Source organism: Phyllopteryx taeniolatus, chromosome 11, assembly GCF_024500385.1.
Source record: "Phyllopteryx taeniolatus isolate TA_2022b chromosome 11, UOR_Ptae_1.2, whole genome shotgun sequence".
Classification (NCBI taxonomy): domain Eukaryota; kingdom Metazoa; phylum Chordata; class Actinopteri; order Syngnathiformes; family Syngnathidae; genus Phyllopteryx; species Phyllopteryx taeniolatus.
In genome coordinates, this window is record NC_084512.1 from 16,294,143 (window position 1) to 16,321,505 (window position 27,363).

General features: G+C 40.6%; 3 protein-coding genes across 9 annotated transcripts; 1 reads left to right on the forward strand and 2 right to left on the reverse strand.

The window, feature by feature from the left end:
• Positions 1-672: 672 nt before the first annotated feature.
• Positions 673-13,937, reverse strand: ubtd1a (ubiquitin domain containing 1a). 5 transcript variants are annotated; one of them, XM_061788939.1, is made up of 5 exons: positions 13,812-13,937; positions 10,488-10,577; positions 2,829-3,056; positions 983-1,168; positions 673-914 (listed from the first exon to the last, which is right to left on the reverse strand). In XM_061788939.1, the coding sequence occupies exons 2-5, from the start codon at positions 10,567-10,569 to the stop codon at positions 700-702; spliced, it is 711 nt and encodes a 236-aa protein (XP_061644923.1). In that variant the 5' UTR covers positions 10,570-10,577; positions 13,812-13,937; the 3' UTR covers positions 673-699. The 5 variants fall into 5 exon arrangements, with proteins under 5 accessions (XP_061644923.1, XP_061644922.1, XP_061644925.1 ...); XM_061788938.1 differs by lacking the exon at positions 13,812-13,937 and adding an exon at positions 10,935-12,710; XM_061788941.1 differs by lacking the exon at positions 13,812-13,937 and adding an exon at positions 5,462-5,577.
• On the reverse strand, positions 12,861-21,857 carry zdhhc16a (zinc finger DHHC-type palmitoyltransferase 16a). Of its 2 annotated transcripts, XM_061788934.1 has the most exons (11): positions 21,672-21,857; positions 18,181-18,441; positions 17,817-18,011; positions 17,647-17,735; positions 15,391-15,419; positions 15,181-15,314; positions 14,946-15,029; positions 14,764-14,846; positions 14,227-14,350; positions 14,052-14,122; positions 12,861-13,953 (listed from the first exon to the last, which is right to left on the reverse strand). In XM_061788934.1, the coding sequence occupies exons 1-11, from the start codon at positions 21,702-21,704 to the stop codon at positions 13,851-13,853; spliced, it is 1,206 nt and encodes a 401-aa protein (XP_061644918.1). In that variant the 5' UTR covers positions 21,705-21,857; the 3' UTR covers positions 12,861-13,850. The 2 variants fall into 2 exon arrangements, with proteins under 2 accessions (XP_061644918.1, XP_061644919.1); XM_061788935.1 differs by lacking the exon at positions 14,946-15,029 and having other exon boundaries at positions 21,672-21,853.
• On the forward strand, positions 21,808-25,763 carry mettl18 (methyltransferase 18, RPL3 N3-histidine). Of its 2 annotated transcripts, XR_009790673.1 has the most exons (3): positions 21,808-22,129; positions 23,375-25,277; positions 25,476-25,763. XR_009790673.1 is itself a non-coding variant. In XM_061788936.1 (2 exons), the coding sequence occupies exons 1-2, from the start codon at positions 22,168-22,170 to the stop codon at positions 24,284-24,286; spliced, it is 1,002 nt and encodes a 333-aa protein (XP_061644920.1). In that variant the 5' UTR covers positions 21,813-22,167; the 3' UTR covers positions 24,287-25,418. The 2 variants fall into 2 exon arrangements, 1 of the variants encoding a protein (XP_061644920.1); XM_061788936.1 differs by lacking the exon at positions 25,476-25,763 and having other exon boundaries at positions 21,813-22,257; positions 23,375-25,418.
• The last annotated feature ends 1,600 nt before the right edge of the window (positions 25,764-27,363 follow it).

Consider the following 27,363-nt stretch of genomic DNA (forward strand, 5'->3'; position numbering starts at 1 on the left):
CAAAGTCAATTGACCAAACAACACACAAAGATGCAAATATTTATATTTATCTTCCCGCTCCCTATTAACCTCTCAAATTACACATGAAAAACAATGAGAGAATGGATTTTCTATATTTGGACCCTTGAGCAAACATTATTGAGTTTGCCACTGAGAACGAAGACAAACACACAAAACAAAGAGGGTTGTCACCAGTGGAGGTGAAAATCAGACGTTCACTGACGCAAATAGGGATGTGCATTTTGGGGTATTGCTTTTCATCTAACATAGGGGTGGAAAACCTCTGCCCTATCAAGGACCATTTCAGTTTTTGTAAAGTCCTCTGAGGGCCATACTAAATTAATGAAAACAGATTATGATGCAACCAAGTTTATGATTATGTTATGGGCATTGGAGGGTTGAAGTGCTCTTGGCTTTTGTATACAGTGTGGCCCACAGGCCGTAGGTTGACCACATCCTGCTCTAAAGTGTTTCAGTGCTTATTTAGGATTATTATTTGGAAAAAGAGGGAGAACAAATTCAAACAGGAACATTATAAAAGCAATACTCTTCTAGAAAATTGTACACAAGGTTCCAGTGCATAAACCTTTCCAGCTAAGCTTCTCTCTCTTTGTCTCTCCCACTCTCGATCTATCTCTCTGGCGACTTCCCCCCCCCCCCTCCCCCCCCCCCCCCACCCCCCCAATCATTGCATCCCTCTCAGTTGGCTATAAGTGGAGGCTGCATGTTGACGATGACTTGGACAACAAAGTCTTTCTGGATTTTAGCATCCTGCAGCCGAGTCTTGTCAGTGAGGAGTTTCCCAGAGAAGAACCACCTCTGGTGGCACACGTCGATGGCCTCCTGATCCTCCAGCTGCTTCTTCAGCTCGCCGACGGAGTCGGCCAAGCTGGCTGTCAGACGCACATCCTCGCCTAAAGAATACAAAAGTTGTATATCAACTTAGTTTTAACCGTGTTTTCTTTTTCTCTTCTGTTCTTACCTGAGGACAGTCGCACACGCAGCTGGAACTCTTGCCTGCAAGGAGGCGGCTGCACTTGCTTTTGTGTGGATTCACAGACTTTGCTCTCGCTGCACGTTTCATTGATCAGGTTGACTGGCGGTACCAAAGTGTATGCTGGAAGCTGGTAGCGGTTACCCAGCTCATCGTAACTCTCCGTGAGAGTGCCTGTATGGATACAAAATAAACGATTCAAATAAAAATACTTTGGAAAATAAGTCATTGCATAATTTCCCACATAACGAATGTCAGTGAAAGTGTCAACATTTCTAAAAATGACAATAAACTAAGGTATTAATTCTGCAAATACTGTAGTGGGAATCATACTTATTTCCTTCACTTTCAGCTGCATCTGGAAGTTAAATTAGCAAACCATAACTCAAATCATCTTCAAACCCCAACAGAAAGCCGACTAGAACAGATGTCTTTTATTTGTAGGTAATCAGAGGCACTTTAAATGGTGACAGTTGTGTTCTGACTCCCATTTAACATGAGTTTCAATGTGACTAGTTAATTTTGAACACATCTACAACCGCACTTATTAGTGGGTGAGCACACTTTTGCAACTACATTTTCTCAGTTGGTTATTTTTACTATTCTCCTCTAAAATATTTTGTTGTTTTTTTCAGTTGAGTTGTACAGGTTATAGCTCACATTAATGGTGGAAAAAGGTTTAACATTATTTATATTGGTCTCTTTTTTATCACAAAAACAGGGGTGTGTGGACTTTTATATCCACCGTATTCTGCATTTTTTTTCACCATTTAAAAAATGTCCCTAGTCTGTGACATTCTGTCATCAAAATACCCCAAGGATCAAGTATTACAGCATAGTACACCCTCTATTTTTCTAGCCTTGTTGAAATCAGCTTGTTTTGACAGCTCCTGAGCTGTCTCATGCGAAAGAGTCACTTGTTCGCCTGGGCCAATGTCGAGTACGGAATGGGTTTCCATGATGAATAGGGGCTGAGCTAAGTAAGGAGTGGCTACTTATTGAGTCTCGAGCCTAAAACAGTGAGTGTGAACTGTGAAGCACTTCAATCTCCAAGCTGCCAAATGAACTGCTGTATATGCACAGCAACGCATTAAGGAAGCCGGTGACATGGCATGACAGTTTCCACTGTCAATATGTTGACAAGCCACTGGGACGCCATCTGACATCAAAATAACCTCTGTCATTAAATATGTGATAACCAGTAGTTGTGTAATAACTATTCAATCATTCAGCTCCATGCATGTGGCGCATGAAGCGGACATGACGCTAAAACCAAAACCACCTATTTGATGAAATACGGCAACTGAGTTCTATCAAGCTTTGTGAAAGGGTAGCTCATACCCATTAAAATTGTCTGCAAATATGGATAAAAATGTGTTTTTTTCAAAAATCTGTTTTTCACAATCAGGATCAAAATCAGAATATTTTAAGATCCCTGGGTGAAATTTGCAGTGTTACTGTGACTTAGTGCAGGGAAGTAGACGAGACAAACAATACTTGTAGCAGAGCAGTAGTAGAGAACAAAATGAAATAAAATTACATTTTTCTTCACTTCTACTAACAAGCAATCAATTTTTGTTTGTAGATGAATATGCACTTGACACGCCAGTGTTTTTATTTCCATGTCTCTGGGTGAACCAATCCAGTGGCAGTGGTCATGCAGGACAATTATGTAATAACTATTAGTGCCGTAATCTCTAAACAAGTGTTGCCCGGCCGTCGGAAACTGCCCTCTGACATTTTTAGATGTCAAGCGACTTATGCGCTCATGCTAAAAAATGTAAACACTTTGCATTCCCGAGCAAGATGAAGCGCATGAGGCGCGTGTGCGTACCATGAGGCAGAGTGATGCAGGCTCCGTCCACGATGGCCTGCGCTAGCTCCAGGTCATTGCACTCGGCGGCCAGGGCTGCCGCTCGGAGCGCGTCCCAGATCTCTTTGCGTCCATCAAAAGCCGGAGCCGTGTCCCAAAACTCGTCCCGCTTGCTCCTGAGCTGGCCCTCGGTCATCGGATACTCGCTTTTCCACTTGGGACGCTCCTTCTTGAGAGGTTCGTTCCGTCCTGTAGGCAAACACAGAAAACTTTCAGTTAGTACGAGTGAATTCATCATGACGAATGTTGAAATGAAATTTATAGTAAAAAAAAATCTTACAGTAACTCTTAGTTGAACAGCATTATTTTGAATTCATTCATTTATAAACATTACACAAGTCCCCAAAACAAAGAATTGAAAAAAGAAAAAGAAAAGAAAAAAGCTAAGAGATTTATTAAACTTCATTTAATCCTACCCCTGAATCTCTACTATCAATATTACAAACATAACCAAATATAGAAAGACTGGGGGGGAACTAAGACAACACAGATTGCAAAGAGAACTTTCGCCTCCCGTCCCTTGCACAGGTTTGATTGCGGTATCGTGACTTTTTAATGCATGTCTGTTCAATGTTTCAGTACAGGCGCACGGCCTACTGGGCAGCTGTGGCTCAGTAGGTAGAACGGGTTGTCCAGTGACTGAAGCGTCACTGGTTCAAATCCTTATTCATGAAAATTTCCACCTCTACGCCTTTCTATGACTCTTCCAGATTCTCTGTTGCAACCTGCTGATGACACTCTGTGACACTTCAAGCACTGTGGCCACTTCTCTCTTGAGAACACCCTGTTTGAAGCCTCGCCCCGCAGTTGTGAGCTACTGTTGATCATCTTGTGATGTCAAAATGTGAGCAGCATGATGAAGAGGACTGGTTTAATAAATACCCATTCTAATTGAATCAGGAAAAGTAATGGTTGACTCATGGATCAAACACCTGTTCTGTATTTTGCACCTTGTTAGAGAACAGCAAGTCAAATTAGAATGTCAAATTAAGTTGGCCTGGAAAGGTTACAGTCTAGTGCATTTTAGGTTCATGCTCAAATTTGACCCAAAAGCCAAATATTCCTAACATTTTGTGAGTACTGTAGGTTATATTCAGGTGAGTAAAATATGCCCACTTCAATACAATTAAATAGACAGGATCATCTCATTAGTAATCAACAATTATGCGTAACAGTTCATTTCAAAGATCAAGACAAAAATGTAATATGATTGAATTCAATCATCCAGCATGGTAGACTCCCAGCTTACAGCATCTGATAACTGATTTACTACAGCCACACAAAATTAAGTCCACCTACAGAAATAGAAAAGCTCTATCACACATTCTTCATTAAACGGATAATGAACATTATTAAATGAATACCGTACCTCTTTGACCCGGTCAATCAATAAATAGGCCTTATCTTTGTAAAGGCAGATTATTTGATACCGCCAGTACAAAGATCTCATAGGTGAACCTAATGTTGTGATCAGTGAGTAGTGCTACGAGGCGCACAGCTGCTCGTCTCATCAGACCTGATAAAGGGAGCATTTATCGGCGTGAGTATACAGAAAAATATAATTTAACTCACACCGAGATAGGAGGTATAATTAAAGTGATGCATTCTCATGTGTGTGGATTAGTGGAGTGAGTAGTGACACATACTGTACATGTGAGCCACACACGGGTGGACGCTGCTGGATTATAGGCGGTAATCAGGTGCCACATAACAGGATTTAGCTCTCTGTGGCTATCCTCAAAGGGCATTGGCTGGACAGAGGAGCACGCTTCGGCCAATGACAGTCAACATCAGCACATGTACTGCAAGAGCTGAAATGATTTGTACAATATACTCAATATTATCTTATCCACCTGTTTCCCAATTGCGAGGCTTATTCTATTCTGTGTGTCGCATGATGATCTTAAAAAGGTATAACCGTCCACAGTATTATATTACAATTCATAATTTTTCTTCCTATTTCGTTTGGCAATCTGCGAGGAAGCAGCCATTAACATTTCACAATTTGACATTTTCTTTTATTTCTCAATGAATAATGCATTCATCTGAAATACTGAATTCAGGCAATGTAAAAGGTGCATCTGTGAAGTACAATTTTGTGCTGATCACAGTTGCGTTTGTCTAGAAGAGATCTTTGCTCTACTGTGTGACATTCTACTTATTACAGAGTAGAGTTATTACATGCTACATTAATAACGAAGACTGTGGAGTCCAAACATAAATAAATACAACATTCAAGTGGAAATAAGATTATATTGGTGCAATTGTGAGTTTGTTTTCTGCAGAACAGGAGGGAACAGATATTAATAAATAAAACATTTCTATAAGAGTCAACAAGGTGGAAGAGGTTTGTTGTTGTCATAGGCACCATTCATATTGTAATTGTCAAAATAGCGTAAAAAGCATGCAGAGTATCTGTAAATTTATTTTTAATTAAAAATAAAGAACATATCTTAAAAACACAATGTTGTATGTAGCTGCAAACAAACACTTTGCATTTTTTTTGTATTGTAACCTGAATTCATCAATCCATCTATTGACCTCTCTATCTGTCCAGCTGTCAATCAATCAATCAATCAATCAATCCAACTTACTTGTCAGCAGTATCCTCAAAGGTGGATTTGAAGAGTGATAGTAGTTGTATTCCCTGGAGTTGGGAACTCCCATAGCCGTTTTGTTATTGTGAACGCGGCTACATCCACAGTCGTGTCTGACAACAACAAATCGGTCTGTCTTGTTTAGTTGACCATGTGCACCACCACCTAACCCAAGTTCTTGGATATAAACACCCTACCGCCTCCACTTATGTGTTCTAATGACAAACCATAAATATCCTCTCCCTGCTCTTCATGGAACAAGAGTTCAAACTGGGTGGAGTAAGTCTAGGGTCCTGGTTGTCCTGAAGGTTGTATCTCTACACAAGAGGCCTAATCCTATCACTTCTATTTAGAGGAAGGATAAAAATGAGTGACGCTAGGCTGCTAGCATGCCAAACCTATTAGCAGTCAATAAAACCCCGTCAACATTCCATAGGATGGAATTCTGTGAACAGCCAGCACCAGTGCGTATTCTTGTCAAATGCTAACTTCTGGGCCTTTGTCGTCATGTCTCTCAAATTTACATTGTGTGACTGTTAGACACTGAGTAGGTTAGGAGTGATAAGAGGGCTTTCTGTGCAGGCTCCATCTTCAGCATAATGCATGATGAATGACACATCCAAGCATGAAGACACCTTTTGGATATTTGAGTGAAAATCAGGACACAGATTTGAGGCCTGACTCAGAACAGTCAGAATAGCATGGGTACCAATACACTTCCATTTTTACTTTTAATATCCTTACTCATTCATGCAACCTAGCCTCTGGCGTGGCAAGCCAGCCTAACTCTGTGCAGCTCTCATGCTTGGATAAAGAGGGTGGGTTGGAGTAAGTGTGGGCATCCGTCTTTAAAATCTGCGGTAGAATCTTAACAGTGGTTTTGGTATTGTTACCCATCCATCCATTTTCTGTACCACTTTATCCTCACAAGTGTCACGGGACTGCTGGAGCCTATCCCAGCTATCATTGGGCAGGAGGCGGGGTACACCCTGAACTGGTTGCCAGCCAATCGCAGGGCACATATCAACAAACAACCATTCGCACTCACATTCATACCTACGGACAATTTAGAGTCTTCAATTCACCTACCATGCACGTTTTTGGGATGTGGGAGGAAACCGGAGTGCCTGGAGAAAACCCACGCAGGCACGGGGAGAACGTGCAAACAGGCGGGGCCAGGAATTGAACCCCGGTCCTCAGAACTGTGAGGCAGACACTCTAACCAGTCGTCCACCGTTTATTCAAGTAACATTTTGGATATATTGTACTTGTCAAAGTAGTTTTAATGCATCATATTTTTTAGGCTCCAGCACGCCCTAGTGAGGATAAGCGGTTCGGAAAATGAATGACTGAATGTTATATGCTGAGAAGAATGGTCTATATGCCGCTCTCTACCTTTATTTACCAATTATTTCATGCACGATCTATTTTTAAACTTAGTCTTCGACTTCCGCATTAGAATCCGAATCCGGTGGTGCACAAGACGTAGCCTCTCCAGCGTGTCCTGGGTCGTCCCGGGGTGTCCTCCCCGTGAGATATGGCCGGAACACCTCACCATGGAGGCGTCCGGGAGGCATCCGAATCAGATGCCCCAGCCACCTCATCTGGCTCCTCTCGATGTGGAGGAGGAGCGGCTCTACTCTGAGATCCTCCCGGATGACCGAGCTTCTCACCCTATCTCTAAGGGAGAGCCCGGACACCCTGCGGAGGAAACTCATTTCGGCCACTTGTATCCGGGATCTTGTTCTTTCGGTCACGACCCACAGCTCGTGACCATAGGCTTCTTCATAGGGGTTTATGGAGCCGTGCATTGTCTGGTCTCGGACCTGTTTGCCATGGGTGACCCTACCAGGGGCGTGAAGATTTGCTCCTAGGATCATTGGGACACACAAACCCCTCCATCACGATAAGGTGACGGCTTCCAGGAGGGGCTTGAGAAAACACCTTGGGGTAAATTGCAGATGTTTTTGTTATTGTTTTGGCTGTGCAACATTAGCCCTATTTTATGGTCATAAGTAACTGTAAAACATGCATCTTTGGGGGACGTTCTGTCATCTCTCGCTCCCTCACTTGCTCGGACACGCACGCATGCACATGCACGCACGCATGCATGAACACACCATTAATAGATCTGGTCAACGAATTGCTTCTACATTTGGTCATTTCAGTAAATAAAGCAAAGAATGTTTCTGTAAGGCATGCATGTGTTTTGGGCAACTTAGCAATTGAAATGTTGGCAGCCTGGTAAGTATGTGTGAACTCCCATTTAATGAGTTTGAATGTGATTGGTTACTACTGAACACAGCCACATGAGAGTTATAAGAGGGAGTGTGCCCTTGTGCAGCCAGATTTATTTTATTACTATTATTATTTTTTTAAACTTTATTTAACCAAGTAAAAGATCAGATGAGATGGAACATCTCTTTTGCAATGTGTTTATTTCATAAAGACTTTATTTATGTTTTAGATTAAGTGGTATTGTTCAGCAGTATCTGAATTTGCACATTCATATTTAGTTATTTTTATTTTTCACTGAGTACTTTCTTACTCATGTAAATATTTGGAGGACTACTTTTTACTTTTACTTGAGTCATATTATTCTAAAGTAGCAGTACTCCCACTTGAGTACAATATTTGGCTACTCTAGCCACCTCTGAATTTATGTCATTGTAATCCATTACATTACGGGGAGAAAATGTGTGATTAAATTATAGCTGCTTTTGGAAATTTCCATGATTACAATTGCAGTTACCGTACATTTGAAAAAAAGATCAGGTTTTTTTTCATATCACTTCCTCCTTCTAAAACTGACGTTTGTGATTGGCTCTCTTTCGTCACGTTCCATTTTGCCATAATCCAAACATGGCATATTTTTCCAAATATGACCTAATTTCTCTGTGATTTTGAAATGGTTGGACTTTAGTTATTTTTGAACATTGACTTTTGAGAAGTTTCATCTTTATAATTTTTGACTTTTTTTTATCGAACATTCACTCATATGAAGCGATATTGTCTAAATTGTGCACATTAGGTCAACATAGTTTTATATTTTCCACATGCTGTACACATGTTTATGTACAGTATATACTGTAGCCGTATAATGCAACAATCTTATTATGTATTTAGATTTGATCATGTTTTGTTATAGTTTATTATTTGTGTAAAGAACAAATATGTGGCTAAATAAAGATCTATGGTTTTAATTCAGTTTTTTTTTTTTAAGGAAACATTTAAGGGTCCCGTTGATGCATTCAAAATGGTGTACTCGAAATGTAATCACATGTAATTAGTTACAGTACGTATATTACCTTGAGGAAATAATTGAAATAGTTACACTACTATTACATCTTCAACTGGGTAACTTTTAATTGTAACCAACTATAGTGTTACCTGCTAAGGTATTATGGATGTAAATTGTAAATACAGTACCTGGATATGTACTGCATTTGATTCAGTTCAACAGAATGTGCTGATTGTTCTCCGACTTAAAGACTTGTAAATGCCACATTTGTATTTCATTTCCATCTGCATCATGTAGATTATAATATTACTACATATTATTATACCTCCTAGTTATCTCTTATGATGTCTACCAACATGTCCCTTCAAAGTATCCTAATCTCCCTTCAGACACAACGAATAGTAATCCACTCGAATGCAGCCAACATATAATACGATGCCAAACCAACAAGAGGATTAAAACACCCTCTATATCAGGGGAGGGCAACCAATGCCCCCTGGGCTATTGATGGCCCTCAAGAGCCTTTGATCCAGCCAAACGTGCAATTCTAAAAATGAATAAAGCCTCAGAGGACATTAATGTATAATAATAAAAATAAAGATTTTCCTGATCTTTGCAGTATCCATCCATCCAGCCATCCATTTTTTATGGCAGTAGTACCCTGGCTGCCTCTTGTGGTACACGAAAGAATCACTGCCTCAGTACAGTTCAGTTGTTTTTATATTTTATGTGCAAGACATTTGCTATCAATCATTAACTGTTTTTAAAACTTATCTAGGTATACATTTTATTTAACTTTAATGTGCAATAGAGTGGTGCCTTGAGATACAAATGTAATTCATTCTGTAACCACACTCATAACTCAAAACATTTATACTGTATCTCAAACCATCTTTCTCCATTGAAATAAATGGAAATGCCATTAATGCGTTGCAGCCTCCCCAAAACAAAATGGTTGTGTTATGGGATTTAAAAAAAAGGAAAAACAGCACTCTATAATGTACATTATAAAAACCTGGAGTAATAACATAATTAAATGCAATTTAAAGAATTATTTTGTGCATCATAATTTAATGCTGCAATTCAATTCATCGTGCTGCTCCTTAAGGTGCCCACCTTGACCACTGGGAGGCAATATAAATAGATAATACAATCATGCAGAGACAAACAAAGAAGAATACTACTTCTACTATGACTACCACTGTGACTGACTCAGTAAGATGCTGTAATATTAGTCATTTTTGGATAAATACTATATGCATGTGAGTATTGTTGTATTGGGCAGTCGAAATGATCATAATACATTAAGCATTTTGATGTGTTTTTAAGGGCGTGAATTCAGACACACAAAAAAAATGCTTTTTATCGAAGAAACCGATCCTTTTTTTTTTTTTTTTTTTTTTTTTTCTTTAGATGTTCGTGGACCCTAGGAAATTTCGGGGCCTCGTGCAATTGCCTGTGTTGGTCGGGGGTCAAGCTGGAGCCAAAGCTAGCTGACTTTGGGCGAGAGGCGAGGTACACCCTGGACTGGTCTCCAGCCAATCGCAGGACACATACAGAGGCAGACAAACAACCATCCATGCGCCCATTCATAACTGTGGACAATTGTGAATCTTCAGTGAAACTGGCAAGTATTTTTTGGGGGTGTAGGAGGAAGGAGAACATGCAACTTGACACAGGAAGGCCTGAAACCAGAATCTCGGAAATAATCACTTGCTCGGCGCTCTGCTCTTTGACGCTCCTAATACTGCATATGAATATTCCACAAATGTAGTTGCTTACCTCCACGTTTTTTGCCCCTAGTCAAGCTACGGACACTCCCGTGGCCGTCGCTCCTGCTCCTCCTCCCCACGCAGCCCCCCATCACTGTACCTGCACATAAATCACGTCCACATGCTAAATAAATACAAAAATACGGTGTTAAAATACGATATACGGTAGGTGTTCGTCGTGAATTAAAAGCATTATGTGAGGGAATTATTGTGACAGCTCAGCGTGTTCCTGCTAGATCTGCCATGTTTACGTCACGTGTACTGCCAGCTGACCAGAGCACGCGCCAGGTCCACGCGCCACTATCAATCACTTTTGTGAATTATTACATGATAGATGTAGATTTAAAAAAGAAAGAAGGAAAGAAAAACATTTCATGTGTAAATTTACGACGACTGTTGGAAAAAAACTATTATTGACCTCTTTTTTTTTTTAAAGTTCCTCTACCTAATTACCCACCTGAGATCCAATCTGCTAAATGATGCATTCGTCGGCAGTTTGCTTGCCACATCCGAACTTCGAGTTTTCTCAAGAGACCACGACTGTCAAAAAAGCTCCGGTTGTGCTACAGAAACCTTCCAATAAGCACTATAAATTATTCACCAATTAAAAATAATGGAATAAAAAATGGAAATTAATTCACCACCGAATCCTGCAGAACAAAACAGATCTGAAAGAGTGCAAGAGGTTTGCATTCGAGAATTAAAGCCCGATCAGCCTGCGCGCATGCGCTGCCAAGACCATCTCTTCAGACGCTGTTAACGCTGAAACTAGAACAGCATGCCTTTCAAAATAAAACTTACAATGGCTAACTAAATGTACCAGGTATCAAACGTGAACGTACCGTCGAAGCGGTGGATATGACAAATAATCATACTATAGAGACATACTACAACAAAATGCGCATATGTTAACCTACCAGTGTATTGATTTCATAACTACATACCGGAAGTCTTATTTTTAAGAGCAAAGCGTGTCTGATTACGTAGCATTTGTCCTTTCTCTACATAGCATCATGAGCACGCCATCTGCTATATGCACACGTTCGAGGCTGCAAGGAGTCATCATTTTGATTCTACTGTAATAATAATCAAACCTAATAATATATTATAAAACAATTATTACAATATTGACCGTGTTTTTGGGTGAATTCAACAGATAATGATTAAAACTACTGCTAGGCCTACGCTTATTTGATTAGATTATTATTCTCAACAGAAATATGAATGAATCAGGTTACAGAACTGTGAAAAGAATGTTTATAATAACAGTAATTGATCCGTATACGACGGCACGGTAGCCGACTGGTTAGGACTGAGTGGAGTTTGCATGTTCTCCCCATTCCTGGGTGGGTTTCCTCCCACATTCTAAAAAAATGCATGATTGAAGACTCTAAATTGCACTTAGTTGTGCATGTGAGTGTGAATGATTGTCTATATGTGCCCTGCGATTGGCTGGCGAACAGTTCAGGGTGCACCCTACCTCTCGCCCAAGGTCAGCTGAGCCAACACATCCGAGACCCAAGTGAGGATAAACGGTACGGAAATTATTCATATACTATATTCATATGACACGCATGTGTGTGTGTGTGTGCATTTGTCGGAGAATGGAGACCTTTAATTTTTTTATCTTATATTTTGTATTCCTGTCCTGTTAATTATTAAGTTAGGTATTAATTTTATCTTCTTATATAGCCAATTCATTCAGAATCCCATCTAAGCCAAAATATTTGACAACAGTGACAAAATCTGTTGCAACACATTCATCATATCTCTTAGTTCTAATATCATCCATCCATCCATTTTCTGATCCGCTTATCCTCACAGGGGTCGCGGGAGTGCTGGAGCCTATCCCAGCTATCATCGGGCAGGAGGCGGGGTACACCCTGAACTGGTTCCCAGCCAATCGCAGGGCACACATAAACAAACAACCATTCACACTCACATTCACACCTAGGGGCAATTTAGAGACTTCAATTAAGCTACCATGCATGTTTTTGTGATGTGGGAGGAAACCGGAGTGCCCGGAGAAAACCCACACAGGCACAGGGAGAACATGCAAACTCCACACAGGCGGGGCCAGGGATTGAACCCTGGTCCTCAGAACTGTGAGGCAGACGCTCTAACCAGTCGCTCACCGTGCCGCTAGTTCTAATACCATGTGTTCAAATAAAGCTCAAATCTGACATGCGTTTGAATTAATCCCAGACTGACATTGCATCTTGTGTGTGTGTGTGCAGTCAGTCTGCCCAAACAATGTTGTGATGTAACAGATGAGATGAGACCCTGAAACCAAATAAAAAGCAGGACACAGTTGTTTACCATTGGCCGGGTGCACGTGTTATGTATTTAGAGTGATTCTGATTAAGAGTAACCACGTTTGAAGTTAATTAAACAAGATTTATTAAGTTAGACAGATTAAAAAATACAGATAAATAATAGTGTTTACTGGGGTGTAGATCAGGCTCATCAAGTATTAGCTCAGGTAGAATATGAGCAGTTAATGTCCTTAAATTATTTGCTTCAATTCAATCAAAGCGACTGATAAAATATCGAACTCGGTTGAGATTCCGCAGTGTTTTTGAGGTATTGGAGGTTGTTTTCACCCACTTTCTTGACTACCATCAGGATCCAGCTTGAAGCCAGCGGGGTACACACATACCGAATGCCAGGCCGAATTTGAACATTTTGTGTGTTACGAGTGATTTTTTTTCCTTCCCAATCTTCTCGGAAAACGGTCGGGGCTGACAATCGTAAATGTTAAACATGCTACGATTGTAAATATTGTGATGTGAAATGTAAATGTAACGCTGTTGCCGGACACAAATAGAGGAGCAAGTTGTTGAGTTGAATGTTTGTATAAAATGTCTCATTAGTCATTCATTGCAATAAAAATGACAACGCGAAGAGTTTGCAACCGCAATAGAGTTAGCAGATAAGGTAATAATTAGCTTAGCTTCCTCCATTTCTTCGACTACTACTATTACTACTACTACTACTACTACTACTACTACTGCTACTACTACGCTTTCTTCTTTGCATTTTCCAGCAGTCTGGATGCCCTCTGGCACCATTCCACCTCTCACAGGTGAGTCTTGGTACTACGGCAGACATCTGGTTTGGGCAAGGAAACTTACAATAGGGTATACGCCCAACCAACTTCAGCAATCGGCCAAACGGGCCGAAGCACTTCCTTCCGGCTCGGGTAAATGGCAATATTCTTATGTGTGTAACACAAACTATAAGAGCAGTTTCCCCCCCCCCCCCCCCCCCCATTTCATATAGGGTCTCTCATTTTGAACATCAGTTAAGATGGTAAAAATTGGTGTGTGTGTACCCCACTTAATGCCAAGTAGGCTTGGAGCAGCTTGACTGCTTAAACTTGTATTGGCTCCTTTTTGACAGGGAAGCTGTCCCACGTCAAGCCATCGCCAAGTGGCGAGTGAGCGGAGGGCAGCAGAACACGTGTGAACCAGTGACTGCAAAGGTGACATGCAAACAGAGGTTAGATCAAATGGTTTCATACAAATAATAACAACAACTGCAGCTGAAGATAAAAATGTCAGAGAAAACACACCGTCTCTTTTCCACGCCAAGGAAGAGTTTCCAGTTATGCAGCTTGCCATAGTTAAATGGGTTTTTGTAAACCTGACACACAAGGTGAAGAGATACGTTTACAGTTCTATACATTTAAACGATTGAAAAACAGCCCTTAGCTTCATCACGACACCTCGATTATGCAAAACACTCACCTGTCCCATTTTTTCCATTCGACTCTTTTCTTTTGAGTTGGTGTGCTTTTCTATGCTGGTTTCACCTCTGGATATGAGAAGTGCATGCCACGTAGTCAGTGCTCCCAGGACCACTGCCACTGTGCTGAAATTATACAACACATTTTAATTAGCCCTTTAACACTGCCTTTAAAAGCCGGTATTTTTCCATGCGCTTCTACAAATGGCAATGACACAGAAGGGAGGGATGAAGTCGGCCTAGCAAATTCTCCACCTTCTGAGGTTGTTGTAGAGTTGTCACAGAAGTGCCGTGTGTCGGTGAATTCCATAATGCCGGGAGAGGGGAGATTGGTTACACTCACTGAAAGGCCGACTACACCCTGAACTGGTCGGCAGTCAGTCGCAGGGCACATTTGGAGAGGGGCAACCATTCATACTCACATTCACACCTTCACTGAATAAGAACTGGACCCACGCTGCCTGCACCAAAGTTAGGCGAATGTACCACTACAACAAATGCGATGCTACTTTAATACTTGTATAATGAAAATGTTTTACCTGGTGAGCACCCACATGTAGATGATGCTCTTATCCATGATCTTTTCCTTAAAAGAGTATGGCGCAGGTGTCACGTAGTCAGTCTTAGTAAAAAAAATAAAATAAAATAAAAAAAAACATAAAAGCAGTAGGATCAGTTATCTGAATACAATCAGAGACACGTATTATTACTGAGTTAGTACCTGGCCAGTGGGGAGAAGCCCTATTAAAGGTCCCATCCCTGTTACGGGTACCCCCGGTTTTTCCATTTCCAAATGCTTAAAACGCTACAGCAGCAGCCCACATACACCAAGCACAGGGTTTGAAGAGACCCCACAAAGAAAGGTAGCAACAATAGAAAAGCATTACAGGACAGAATCACAAGCTCCAAGCAGTTCAATAAGATGAAACGTCGCATTACGAGTGCCATCCACTCACCTCGAGGGCATTGTACGCAGCCAGGAAACGGATTCTGCCGCTCAAGCTGCTGTACACACAGCCCAATGTCATGAAGACGCAAAAGGAGAAGAAGTAACGGTGGTTCAAATGACCCACACAATTATTCAGCCAGGCTGATTGGAAGACATTTAGGATCAAAACAACACGTGCCACTGCAAGATGCTACACAACGTACATGAGAAAGGATACGACAGTGATGGTCCATTTTAAGAATGCACCTGTAGACAGAAAAGAATATGTCAGTCTCAGTTATTTTCATACTTGATCAAATAAGATGGCGAATGACAGCAAACATTTCTAGGCTTTGAAATATATTGTTAATATAATATCAAATTTATTTGTCTCACAAATGGGCTTGTGTCGAAATATAAGTTGCATTGATTGATAGAAAATAAATCATCCATCCATCCATTTTTTATAGCACCTATACTCATTAGGGTTTGCGGGTGAGCTGGAGTCGATCCCAGCTGAATTTGGGCAAAGGGTGGTTGGGGTACACCCTGGACTGGTCGCCAGTGGACAACCAATAACACTCATGGACAATTTAGAGTCTTTAATTAACCTAACATGCATGCCTTTGGAATGTGGGAGGAAGTCAGAATAACTGCAGTTTTTAAAATACTGCATTGTTCATTTCATTTTTTAATGTATATCAATGGATATTTAATATGAATAGATTCTAGTGAGGGAAATAAAAGACCCTGTAAAGTGAATTAAGAGGTTTGTTTCTAAACATATTATATGTATTTGAAAATAATTGCTGAAAACTTTGTTATACTCAATTGTGGGGATATCACATTAAATAGTTTTTCCACCATTTCAGTCTTCCTGATTTTTTTGGGGCGCAGCAAAAATGGGGCCTGTGACAGACTATATAAGAACCTGAGCACTTTTGTCCGCATCGTGTCTCGTTGTCGGCTGTGAGTGTGTGTATGTCACAGAGAGAAAGGCAGAATAGCGAAGGGGGTGGGAAAGCTTCACGCTGGCATGGGCGCTTTTGAGCGCCTCGTTGTCAGCCGCGAACCTTGCACCATGCGCAGGTCACGCTGAGAAAGGCAGAAGAGCAGGGTAAGGGCGATTTTTTTTTAATCATTCCCATTTGGTATTTCTCTGTGGTATGTCAAATTCACAAAACATTTATTTCTCACTTTACAGGGACTATGAGGATTTTAATCAAATCTTATTAAATTTAGGCTTTACACGATCAGGATTTTTGGGGTCAATCACCGATCAGCAAGTTTAAGAAAAACAATAACCGATCACAAGATGGAGCAATGTGTCTATTTACATGTATTCATGTATTGTATATACTTGTGTACTGTATACTGAGTATCTTCAAACGTATTCTCTAGCATTTTAGACAAAGTTAAAACATCAATGACCTCTAGGGGGAATTGAAGGATTGGCCACTGACACAAGTTTAGGTAAAATCAACATTACATCGACATAAGAGAAATAATGGGTGCTAACTTCCATCCATCCATCCATCCATCCATCCATTTTCTGAGCCACTTCTCCTCACTAGGGTCACGGGTGTGCTGAAGCCTATGCCAGCTATCATCGGGCAGGAGGCGGGGTACACCCCGAAGTGGTTGCCAGCCAATCGCAGGGCTCATACAAACAAACAACCAGTCGCACTCACATTCACACCTACGGGCAATTTAGTGTCGTCAATTAACCTACCATGCATGTTTTGGGATGTGGGAGGAAACCGGAGTGCCCGGAGTAAACCCACGCAGGCACGGGGAGAACATGCAAATTCCACACAGGCGGGGCTGGGGATTGAACCCCGGTCCTCAGAACTGTGAGGCAGACGCTCTAACCAGTCGGCATTTATTGCAATGAAATTACTTGAACAAATACTGTTAATGACATGCTTACTCTAATTTTCTCACTGTCCAGGCTATATGAACGGGTGTTGTCCAGAGTTTGCATCGGTTTGGCTTTTCCCTTTTTTTTTTCACGCTGCATTGCTTGAACGTGGCATGCTCCTCCTTGTGTACATTCTTCAGGTCCCCAATCAAATTTGTTGTGTTGAAGAATTTAGATGACGTACTTCTGTTGTGCACAGACTGCAAATAATTTACGTGGTTTGTCTGAGACACCGCCAAATACTCCCACAACTGACGTGTTTTTCACCGAAAGGATTGAAAAAAACTTTATTGGCCGTCAGATAATTACAGTACTATGCCACAAGACACGGAACAAGGCTAAAAATAAATTCATACGCTATGGCGACGCGGAGTAAATGTCTCTTGCGGAGCCGATCGATGATGTCGTTGATTGGATCGGTGAATTATGACATGAAAGACGATCAGCCAATCAGCATAAAATGCTAATTATTGGCCGATACCGATCAAACCGATCAGATCGGTGTAAAGTCTAATTAAATTAATGTAAAATTAATAATAGTATTTGTATTTGGGTACTAAAACAATGACTGACCTGTTGCAGATACCACAGTGATGTGCTCTTGCTGGTTTGGGAATGACACATTTTTTGCAGACAGATACAAAAGGAATGTCATTTTTTTCCTAAAACAAATCCAAGATAATCAAGAATGATTGCTCTAATAAATGAATACAAATGACTTGTGCCTTGAGCGTCAGTCTTACAGTAGGAGGATACCCCGGGGAGGTCTTGACGGCCTTGTAGTAATGAAAGACGATCATGACGAGGTTCCAGTGCCCGTAACAAAGGTCCCAAGCAAGCCACGCGGTAGAATATGTCATGAATGCGTTAGGCAGAAGGACAACGTAGATGACCAGCAAGATGGAGATGGTCAGTACCACCACCATCCACACAAACACCTATGGTACAAAAACACAAGAGCACCAATACTTCCTATTGTGGTTTTTCATTATTACTGGTTACCTAAATTAGCTACAAAACAGCACCAAAAACAGGAAACAGCTCTCACTACAAATTTAAGTTGAGTGTATTTGTTGGATACAAATATATGAGCATGCACATATTTACCAGCCCAAACCAGCGTGTCAGATAATCCACAGTCCATAACAAAGGCTCAAACAGAGAGTCAAAAACCACATCTGAGTCCGTGAGCGAATTATAGAAAAGTGAGTGCAGCAGCAGTTTCAAGTAGGCCAGGGTTTTCGACATCCACAGAGGCAGCCGGCATCCCCTTCTCCTGGGACACAGCTGCAATAGCATGCAGCGCAACAGGTGCACGAGAGAGGAGGGACACCACCACCGCATCCTGCACTTGTAACAGGCAATCACCTATACGAAAGAAACACCCAAAAATACACTGGAGATGATTTTAGGAGATTTAATTATGTTACTGGTTTTATTTGTTAACTTTTCTACTTCTTGATTTTGTTCCCATGGCTTGAGACTGTCTTTAGAGTTTTTTCTTATTTTAAATACAATATTAGACTGGTTAATGTCTGCTTGTACTCGTAGGACAATTAAAGGTCCCATATTTTGGCTATTCAGACCACCAAAGAGTGAGTTTCTAACATGGACTTAGTATAAAAGTGTCAAAAAACACCTTGTTTTTGTCATATGAGTGTCCAGTAAAGGCCCCTCTGACAGCTACTTCTGTTTGAGCCAGTTTTGTAGCCACTTTGGAATGCATTAGCGATTTTAATTCATATTTCATATGTTTACTGAGACACCATAGACAATATTACATCACAAAAACAAGAAAAAGATGCTTTGGTAAAATATGGCACCCTTAAGTCAAGGGGAGGCAGATTAATCAATTCCCCATTGTTTTCCATATCACAAGTAGGCTTTACACGATCAGGATTTTTGGGGCCGATCACAGAGTTTAAAAAGACGATAACCGATCCGATCACAAGGTGGAGCAATCTGTCTATTTAAATTACTTTTTCATTTACTGTATATACTTGTTCACTGTCTACTGAGTATCTTAAGGTATTCTGTATTCAGGTCATGTATTCTAATCAGTCAGGTCAAACCAACATGACAACATGACAGAAATAATGGGTTTTAACTTACTGTAATTAAATTACTTTATTGCAATTAACTTACTTCACACACACCGAAACTTTCGAGCATGAGTCAGCATAACGCGTGTTTCCGTACAAACCGTGAGTGCTAGCACTAGCCTGTTAGGCTATATAACGTTTTGTTGCCTGCTTGCGAGTGCTGTTAAAAGTACGGTAACATACCTCAAAGAATCCTTGAATTTAAGTCCTCTCCGGAGCACCGGTGACCACCAGCACACATTTTTTTAAATAACTTTATTGGTGGTCCGAGATTTACAGGACTACGTCAAAAGACACGCGACAAGGCTAAAAATAATCTAGCTTTTGGATTCAAATATACTGTACACGATAGCGACACCGAGTAAATGTCTTTTGCGGAGCCGATCAATCGGCGAAATATGACTTTAAAGCCGACCAGCATAAAATGCTAATTATCGGCCGATACCGGTCAGGCCGTTCAGATCGGTGTTAAGTCTAATCACAAGGAGCACTGGAAGGCAATCAGAGTCAATAAGGCTGAATATTGCTGTCAGGCCCTTCAGATTGGTGTTAAGTCTAATCACAAGGAGCACTGGAAGGCAATCAGAGTCAATAAGGCTGAATATTGCTGACATATAGCAGTGATTTATCGACATGTTGGAAACCTTTGACCTGAGCTTTCAAGCTGGAAATTACGGTTTTTGTTTTGGTATTAGCTTTCAAACTGCAAATTACAGTGTTTTTTTGGTATTAGGAGAAATAAAGCAAATTGGAAAAGAAAAAAGAAAAATGTGTTTTCAATGAAGTAATTATCATTTGTCTTTTGCTTTTTCTACAAGCAAAGGGGAATAAAATGACTAAAATTAGGTTTTTGTGGGAAAAAATTTTTTTAAGGCCGTATCGCCCTACCTTTATGCTGTATTTGAGTCAAAACATTCAGATTAAGATACTTAAAACACTGTCTGCACAGTGTAGTTAATAAACTTTTCAACAGCTTTCAATTGTCAGGTTCTGTTTGAACTCCACTGCAAAGAACCTGACAACCTTGAGAAGTTGAAAAGTGTCTTAAATAAACTCCCACACAGACACTACTGTCAAAGCCACTGTCATAAAGTGGATTTTCAAAACAATGTTACCTAATCTCCTTAAACCCTAAGAAGCATCTTAAAAATACTTTCAAAACACTCTTGAAATTGTCTCTAAACTAACATCAATAAGACAGAACCAAGCTCTTTCAACTGACTGATCATCAACTCAATGCCAAATTAGTCTGTTGATGAGGCACATACCAATTTGTTTTTTTTTGTCTGTTTTTTTACATTTTATTGTTTGATGTTTTGGTTCAACTCCTGTTTAGTAATTATGTGACATGCTATATTCAAGTTTGCGAAACATATTGTTTAAATCAGTGGTTCGCAAAGTGTGGTACGAGCATCACTGAATTAAAATTTCAAACTGTACATAGTGTTTTTAATCCAGTACAGTACATTTGTTAATAAGTATAGTTCCGTTGTATTTAACTTTTACATATAGGCTCCAGCAGCCTGCGACCCTAGTGAGGATAAGCGGTAAAGAAAATGATTGAATGGATGGATATATTTGCAGTCAATCACTTAGAACTGTTTGTTTTCATCAAATATTAATGTGCAACCTCTAAATTGCCCGTAGGTGGGAATGTAAGTGCGAATGGTTGTTTGTTTATACAGTATGTGCCCTGCGATTGGCTGGCGACCAGTTCAGGATGTACTCCGTCACTCGCCCGAAGATAGCTGGGATAGGCTCCAGCATGCCCGCGACCCTCGTGAGGATAAGCGGTACAGAAAATGGATCGATTGATTAATGTACAACACATTTTAATTAAATAATTTCTTATGTAATTTTTTTATCTTCCTATAGTTAAGGACAGTGTTAATGTTCAAACTATGCATGTTCAGTGGTTTAAAATAATTATAGATATACCTTTTAGGAATAAAACCTCCACCTCGTTTTAATGAACACCTAGACCTACTGAGGTACTGTATTTTAATGTTGGTCATTATGGTGATACTTGGAGAGGTGAAGTATTTTTAAGGTGGTACTTGGAGTAAAACGTTTGATAAGCACTGGTTTCAATGATCAAATGAAGTGTGGCTGTGGTAGGGCGAGGTCATTAATGACATAAACAAAAGTCTGACAAAGACATAATCGTGTTTAACAGCATTCCAGATAGGGTGAGTTCGGAGGCTTTTACGGTTATCTGTGCAGAATTTCCTGGAACGATGGCCGACTATTGACATTTGTACAATGAAAATACACTATAGTCGTAGAGTTGGACAATTACAATGACAATTGGGAAGCGGTCATCTTTGCTTTTGTCCCATATAGCCAAAACATTTTGAAGCCATTACCGCAGATTTTTACAGTAAAGCCAAATCCCTCGTTGGCCTCTTTATAGATGTCATTCTTGTGTTGTCAAATAAATAGGTGCGCATAGTGAGGTCTCGCAAGTGCCATTTTTTTGTGTGCAGGAGTACTCACTTTCTTATGAATGAAAAACCTGGTGAAATACATCCTCTAGTCGACATTTTCAAAAGGGCGACAAGATCAGTATTATGTTGATATAAGAAGCGACGGGGCGCCAGATAGAGAACAGCTCGTGCGACAGTTGAGCTGGAGCTTGAGCCCGTGAGTTAGTGCGCATGCGCGAGAGTGAGGCGCGGGCGGCGAAAAGCATTATGGTCGTTTGAGTCCGGATGTACAGTCCTGTTGACCTTATTTCAACACAACTAGCACCACCACACATCTTAAACTTGACATATATACGACCGAAGTATTACATGAATTGCCTAACGACTTATTTTACTATTTCGCATATGTGGAGTCAGGATTTGTCACTATTATCGCAAGGAATTCTGGGAATTGACGTGCCGCCGCGTGCGCGGAGTAAAGCTTTCGCTCGGCGTGTGCAGCTAGTTAGTAACGTGGCTACAAACCAGGTAGCTTTCTCGATCCAATTTAACTTTGTGTGTCAGAAATGTCGTTTTGTTTTAATTTCGACGTAACTGGAATAACAAACATGGACGACGTGCAGGGCAATGCATCGTTAAACATTGTTTCTAAACCCGTAAGTAAAATCAAAACTATTTGTTTTAAGTTGTTCGCATATGATTGACTGGTATCATACAAGTGTCCTTCCAGGTGGAATAAATTGGGTTATTATTCCCATTATGCAATCTGTGCTTGTAATGTCTTTGACTTTAAAATGTTTGTTCAAAGGTGGCTGTGGGGATAGACCTATGTTATTGTAATAGAGTAAATCTTTAGACTTGTTAATGTTAACTAAATCCAAACAAAGAAATTGCTTCATTGCAATTGGATTTCCAGTGCATATTTAGATCCACAAATTAAACTGTCATCCGCTAGAGAGCGTCCACTCACAGTCAGTAACCTGCAAGATACTCTCCAGTCCCCATAATAAGGCGTCTGTCAATGACTCGTGATAAGCATCAAATGAATGAATAGTTGAGAGGAAGTGAGATATTTTACTGTTATGCTGACAATTACTCTCTTTGTAAGGGATCGATGTCATGAGGGATAAAAAAAAATCCCAATTATTCTGACTGGTCGACAAATCATCAACACGTGACGTGTTGACTGTGCTGGTCATTCATTCAATCACATGGACGATTTGTAATGCTGTTGTTAATCCTAAAGTGATCAAAACATATATTCATCCATTTCAATAGCACTCATCATTTGAGTTGCGGGTGAGTCTATACCAGTAGCTTGACTTGATTTATTGACCTGATGCATATTTTATAAGTCGTCTCCTTTATCTAAAAACGTTTTTTTTTTTTTTTTTTTAAACTGGTATATCGCCCCCCCTGTCCCAATACCTACTAAGAGGAACAGTACTATATAATGCTGAGGTTTAAACTATGTGGCAAAAGTGCAACATTTTGCATGTAATGAAAATATGTCAATTTAAAAATCTTATTTGCCCAAAAATATGATTAAATAATAAAAAAAATTGTTCATATTATGTAATTATTAATGTGACAAATCTGTTCCTGTATTTTTAATCACTCTTTTGTGTCTTGGGAAGACAATTCATGTGTGAGTAGTAATGAATCTATCTTTTTCTTTCCACAATTTTGCAGGAATGCTTTGTAAAAGAGACTTGCATGTATCATAACTGAATCAATGTTCCACAATACTGAAGTACTGCTTTGAATTTTCAGGCAAATGAAACTGGCAACCCAGCAGTTGCAGTAAAAGAGGCCAAAGAGCACTTTTTACCCTCTGATCCTCTGCACCTACTCGATGATGCCATTTGTGAAACGCTCAACATCGGCACTCTTCCTCCCCTGCACTTCCTCAACGAGACTGTTTTTGAGAAGACCGTCTGTGAGAGGGAGGACACGGAGAACGTTCTGTCCCGCACGGCCGAGCAGAGGTCTGACCTCATCTCGGGAGTGTACGAGGGAGGACTGAAGGTGTGGGAGTGCACGTACGACCTCCTGGAGGTAATCGAGAGGGAAGGCGAGACGTTCGGCGGCAAGGCCGTCTTGGATCTCGGCTGTGGCGCCGGGCTCTTGGGGATTTTGTCCCTGAAAAGAGGAGCCAGGAAAGTCCATTTCCAAGACTACAACAGTACAGTGATTGAGCAGCTCACTGTGTCTAATGTCATTCTCAATTGCCAAGATGATGACAGTGATGATGATGATGACGGAAAAAGGAAGGGTAAAGGAACAACCGACAAGGAAGAAGAGTGTAAGATGAAACCAAAACATAACAGACGAGATATGTTACTGCCAAGGTGCCAGTTCTTCTCTGGTGACTGGCGCACCTTTCTTACTTTGACCTCAAGTCAGGATTCGCCATTGAAATACGACATTATCATGACTTCAGAGACGATCTACAACACGGCTTATTACCCTGCGCTACATGACACCCTCCACAAACTTTTGGCATCGGACGGACACGTCTACATGGCCACCAAGACCCACTACTTTGGTGTGGGTGGCGGTCTGCACCTGTTTGAGGCGTTTGTGGCAGAGAGGGGGATTTTCACTCTCAATCACCTGTGGGATAGCAAAGATGGACTTCAGAGACATGTTGTTGTCCTGCGTTTTAAAAAAGAATCGCACTAGCTCACGGGTCAATACACTACTAACCAGTAAAACTAAATATCAATTACTACTGTTCAAAAGTTATGGGTCACTTGGAAATGTCCTGAATGTTGAAAGTAATTTTTTTCTCTCTCTCTCTCTCTCTCTCTCTCTCTCTCTCTCTCTCTCTCTCTCTCTCTCTCTCTCCAGTGAAGATGACATAGAATCAATCAGAAATACATGCTAGACCAAGGGTCATCCACAGGGTGCCCGCAGGCACCAGGTAGCCCCAAAGTACTACATGGGGAGCCCGTGCCTGTTCTCAAAATAGCTCAGCAGTGATGAGAAATTGTGACTGATGCAATGCTGTAGAAATGACCATCTAAAATGTAATCAGTTGCAGAGATTTATAAAAATAGTGTTGAATGTTGAAATTTACTGCATCTCTTTCCTACCTTGTTAAATCATTGTTGATCTTTGTGAGAAATCATTAATACAATCGGTGTCTTCACATAAATGGATATCATTATTATTAATGATTTAAAGATGATGCAAGCAAATTAGTTATTTCAGAAGTGTGTATGAATGTGGTAGCCCTTAGCATTAATCAGTACCTAGGAAGTTGCTTTCAGTTTCAAAAATGTTGGTGACCTCTGGTCTTGACATCGTAAATGTAGTTTAAAAAAAAAGAAAAGCAATGCTTTCAATAATAAGGACTTTTCTAAGTGACCTTCAAACTTTTGAAACCTCGTGTGTGTATATAAACACAATAGTGTGTTTTAATGAACAACATGAAATTGTCTAGCTGACCTCAAATTTTTGGACTGTAGTGTATACCGCAAACGGCTATATTTTTAGTCTGGCACTTACTGTACAGTAAATTGAGCGGCTTATCGTTACCATCTGATCAGATGTGACCTTCCATCACTAACAATAGTGATATGGACCTTTCTCTGCATCATCTTGAAGTTTCAAGGCCACAAGGAACCTCACCTGCCTGTTGGACCTCAATCGGAATTTAATAGTGACAACTGTATGTCATGCCTTTTGCATTTTAAGTCTTAGTATATTTTTGAAAGTAGAAAACCTCTGTAGATAGTTAATAATTGACTGTCAGATGTGCTGTGTGATCTATTGTATATTAAAACTGTATTAATAAAGTAATTTTTTCTCATCCCACAGTAAACTCATCCCTCCCTTTTTTCTTCTTCCATATTTCCTCCCTATATAGACATGTTCCAGTAAGTGAGGAGCAGTTGAAAGCAGGCTGTTCCAGGTCTATTTAGACGCACCGGGAGGAAAGAAAAGGAAATGGGCTCAGTGACCTTTGCGAGTGATTTCCCCCGTGTTCAAACAGCAGCATGAAAGCCAGGCTTGTTTCTGAAGTCCAACACGAAATGTCAATTGCAACTTATCCCGGCTGCCCGAGGATGTAGCTTGAAAGTGGATTCGGGCGTCACGGTACGTCAGTGGTCGGTCTCTGTGGGGTCTCTGTAAGTCTCATTCTGGAAAAGGACCTCTCCTTTTCGTCATCTGCTCCTGTGGAAAAAAAAAAAGTAGAAATAAAAAGTTAAAAAAAATCCCTATTTTTGGGTGTGGTTTGTTTAGAAGCCACGAGATGTGACACATGCCAATGCTGGCTACCTCCTGGAAAAAATGCAAAATAGACAAACGGGAAATGCAGTGAAGTAACCTGTTAAAGCCTTTTGTTTGGAAACATATCAAGACTGGTCTTGTTAACAGACATGAGGAAATGTTTTTAGACTTCAAAATCCTCCCCCATGTTTGGTCCCTCTGACATACCAAAATCATCATATGACTTAATAGGAAACAAAAGTGACCAAGACGTGAATAAAAAAAACAATACGGGCTGTAAATACTGTTTTTGTTTTTTTGGTTCACATTTCTGTATGTTTCTGTGTATCTACATACTGTATGTGTTTAAGCCAGAAAATGTCAGGACTGGGATGTAAAATTTAACACCCAAGAATCACTTCTCTGTACTGTTGCTGTCTGGCTAATATTTTATTCACAAAAGCTGTATTTTTTCTGCCTTGTGATGGGTTACTGGTCTGTCTTAACAGCCCTGTCAAGAAAGGGCGGGCACAAAGTCGTCTCAGCAATATTCAGCCTTCATAGAGGCTTAACATAGGTGGGACGGCACGGCACCTGTTTATAAGGTATGCCGGGACAGGGATCTGTAGTTTAACAACCTATACTCACTTCTCTCACCCTGTTGTGTTAAAAGCAATTGTAGCTATCCGATAAGTAAAGCACATCACATGAGATGATGGCACTGACGTTAGTTACGATATGCTGTGTCACGGTGTAAAAGTATACACTGTTGAGGAATGACCCACTTTCCTGGGTTCCGTGTAAAAGGCATTGGAAGATAATTACCAGATACCCTTACTTAGTTACTCTGATCAAATCAGATCAGGATCTGAGGATGGGTTTTTGATTAAGATTTATGGATCAATTCATTTTTGTTGGGTATTCTGAAGAAGAAGAATCACTTTTTATTGTCATGAACATCCATGCATGCACACGAAATTTGTTCTCTGCATTTTACCCATAACAGTGAACATATAGATGTTAGTGGAACACACTGGAGCAGGGGGCAGCTGAAGCGCCCGGGGAGCATTTCGGGGTATCAGTGTCTTGCTCAAGAACACCACAGCCGTGAGTCCGGGGGATGTTGGCGGATTGGTCCAGTCGGGGTCTTGAACCTAGGTCCCCCACGGTGGCAGGCGATGATCTTAACTTAACCAATTCTTGTTTCCACGTCACTATCATATTGAGCAATAATGTTGCTGCTGGAGTTCTGCCAAAGCAGAGATATGAATGGACCTGATGTCATCAACATGTTGTTCTTTGTACCGCAAACTAGACCTGCACAGATTACTTTTGTTTTCCGACCCTAGTGAGGATAAGCGGTATGGAAAATGGATGGGTGGATGGATTTTTTTATATCCCATCCGCACACCTAGCCTGCACATTACAATTAGTACTGTACAAATCAAAACTGACCCGCAAATAAGTGCATCAGATTTAAGAAAGCTGGTGCAAAGTAAATTTTTATGCTGATGATCTCAAAAGCAGCGTAAAATTTGGTCTAT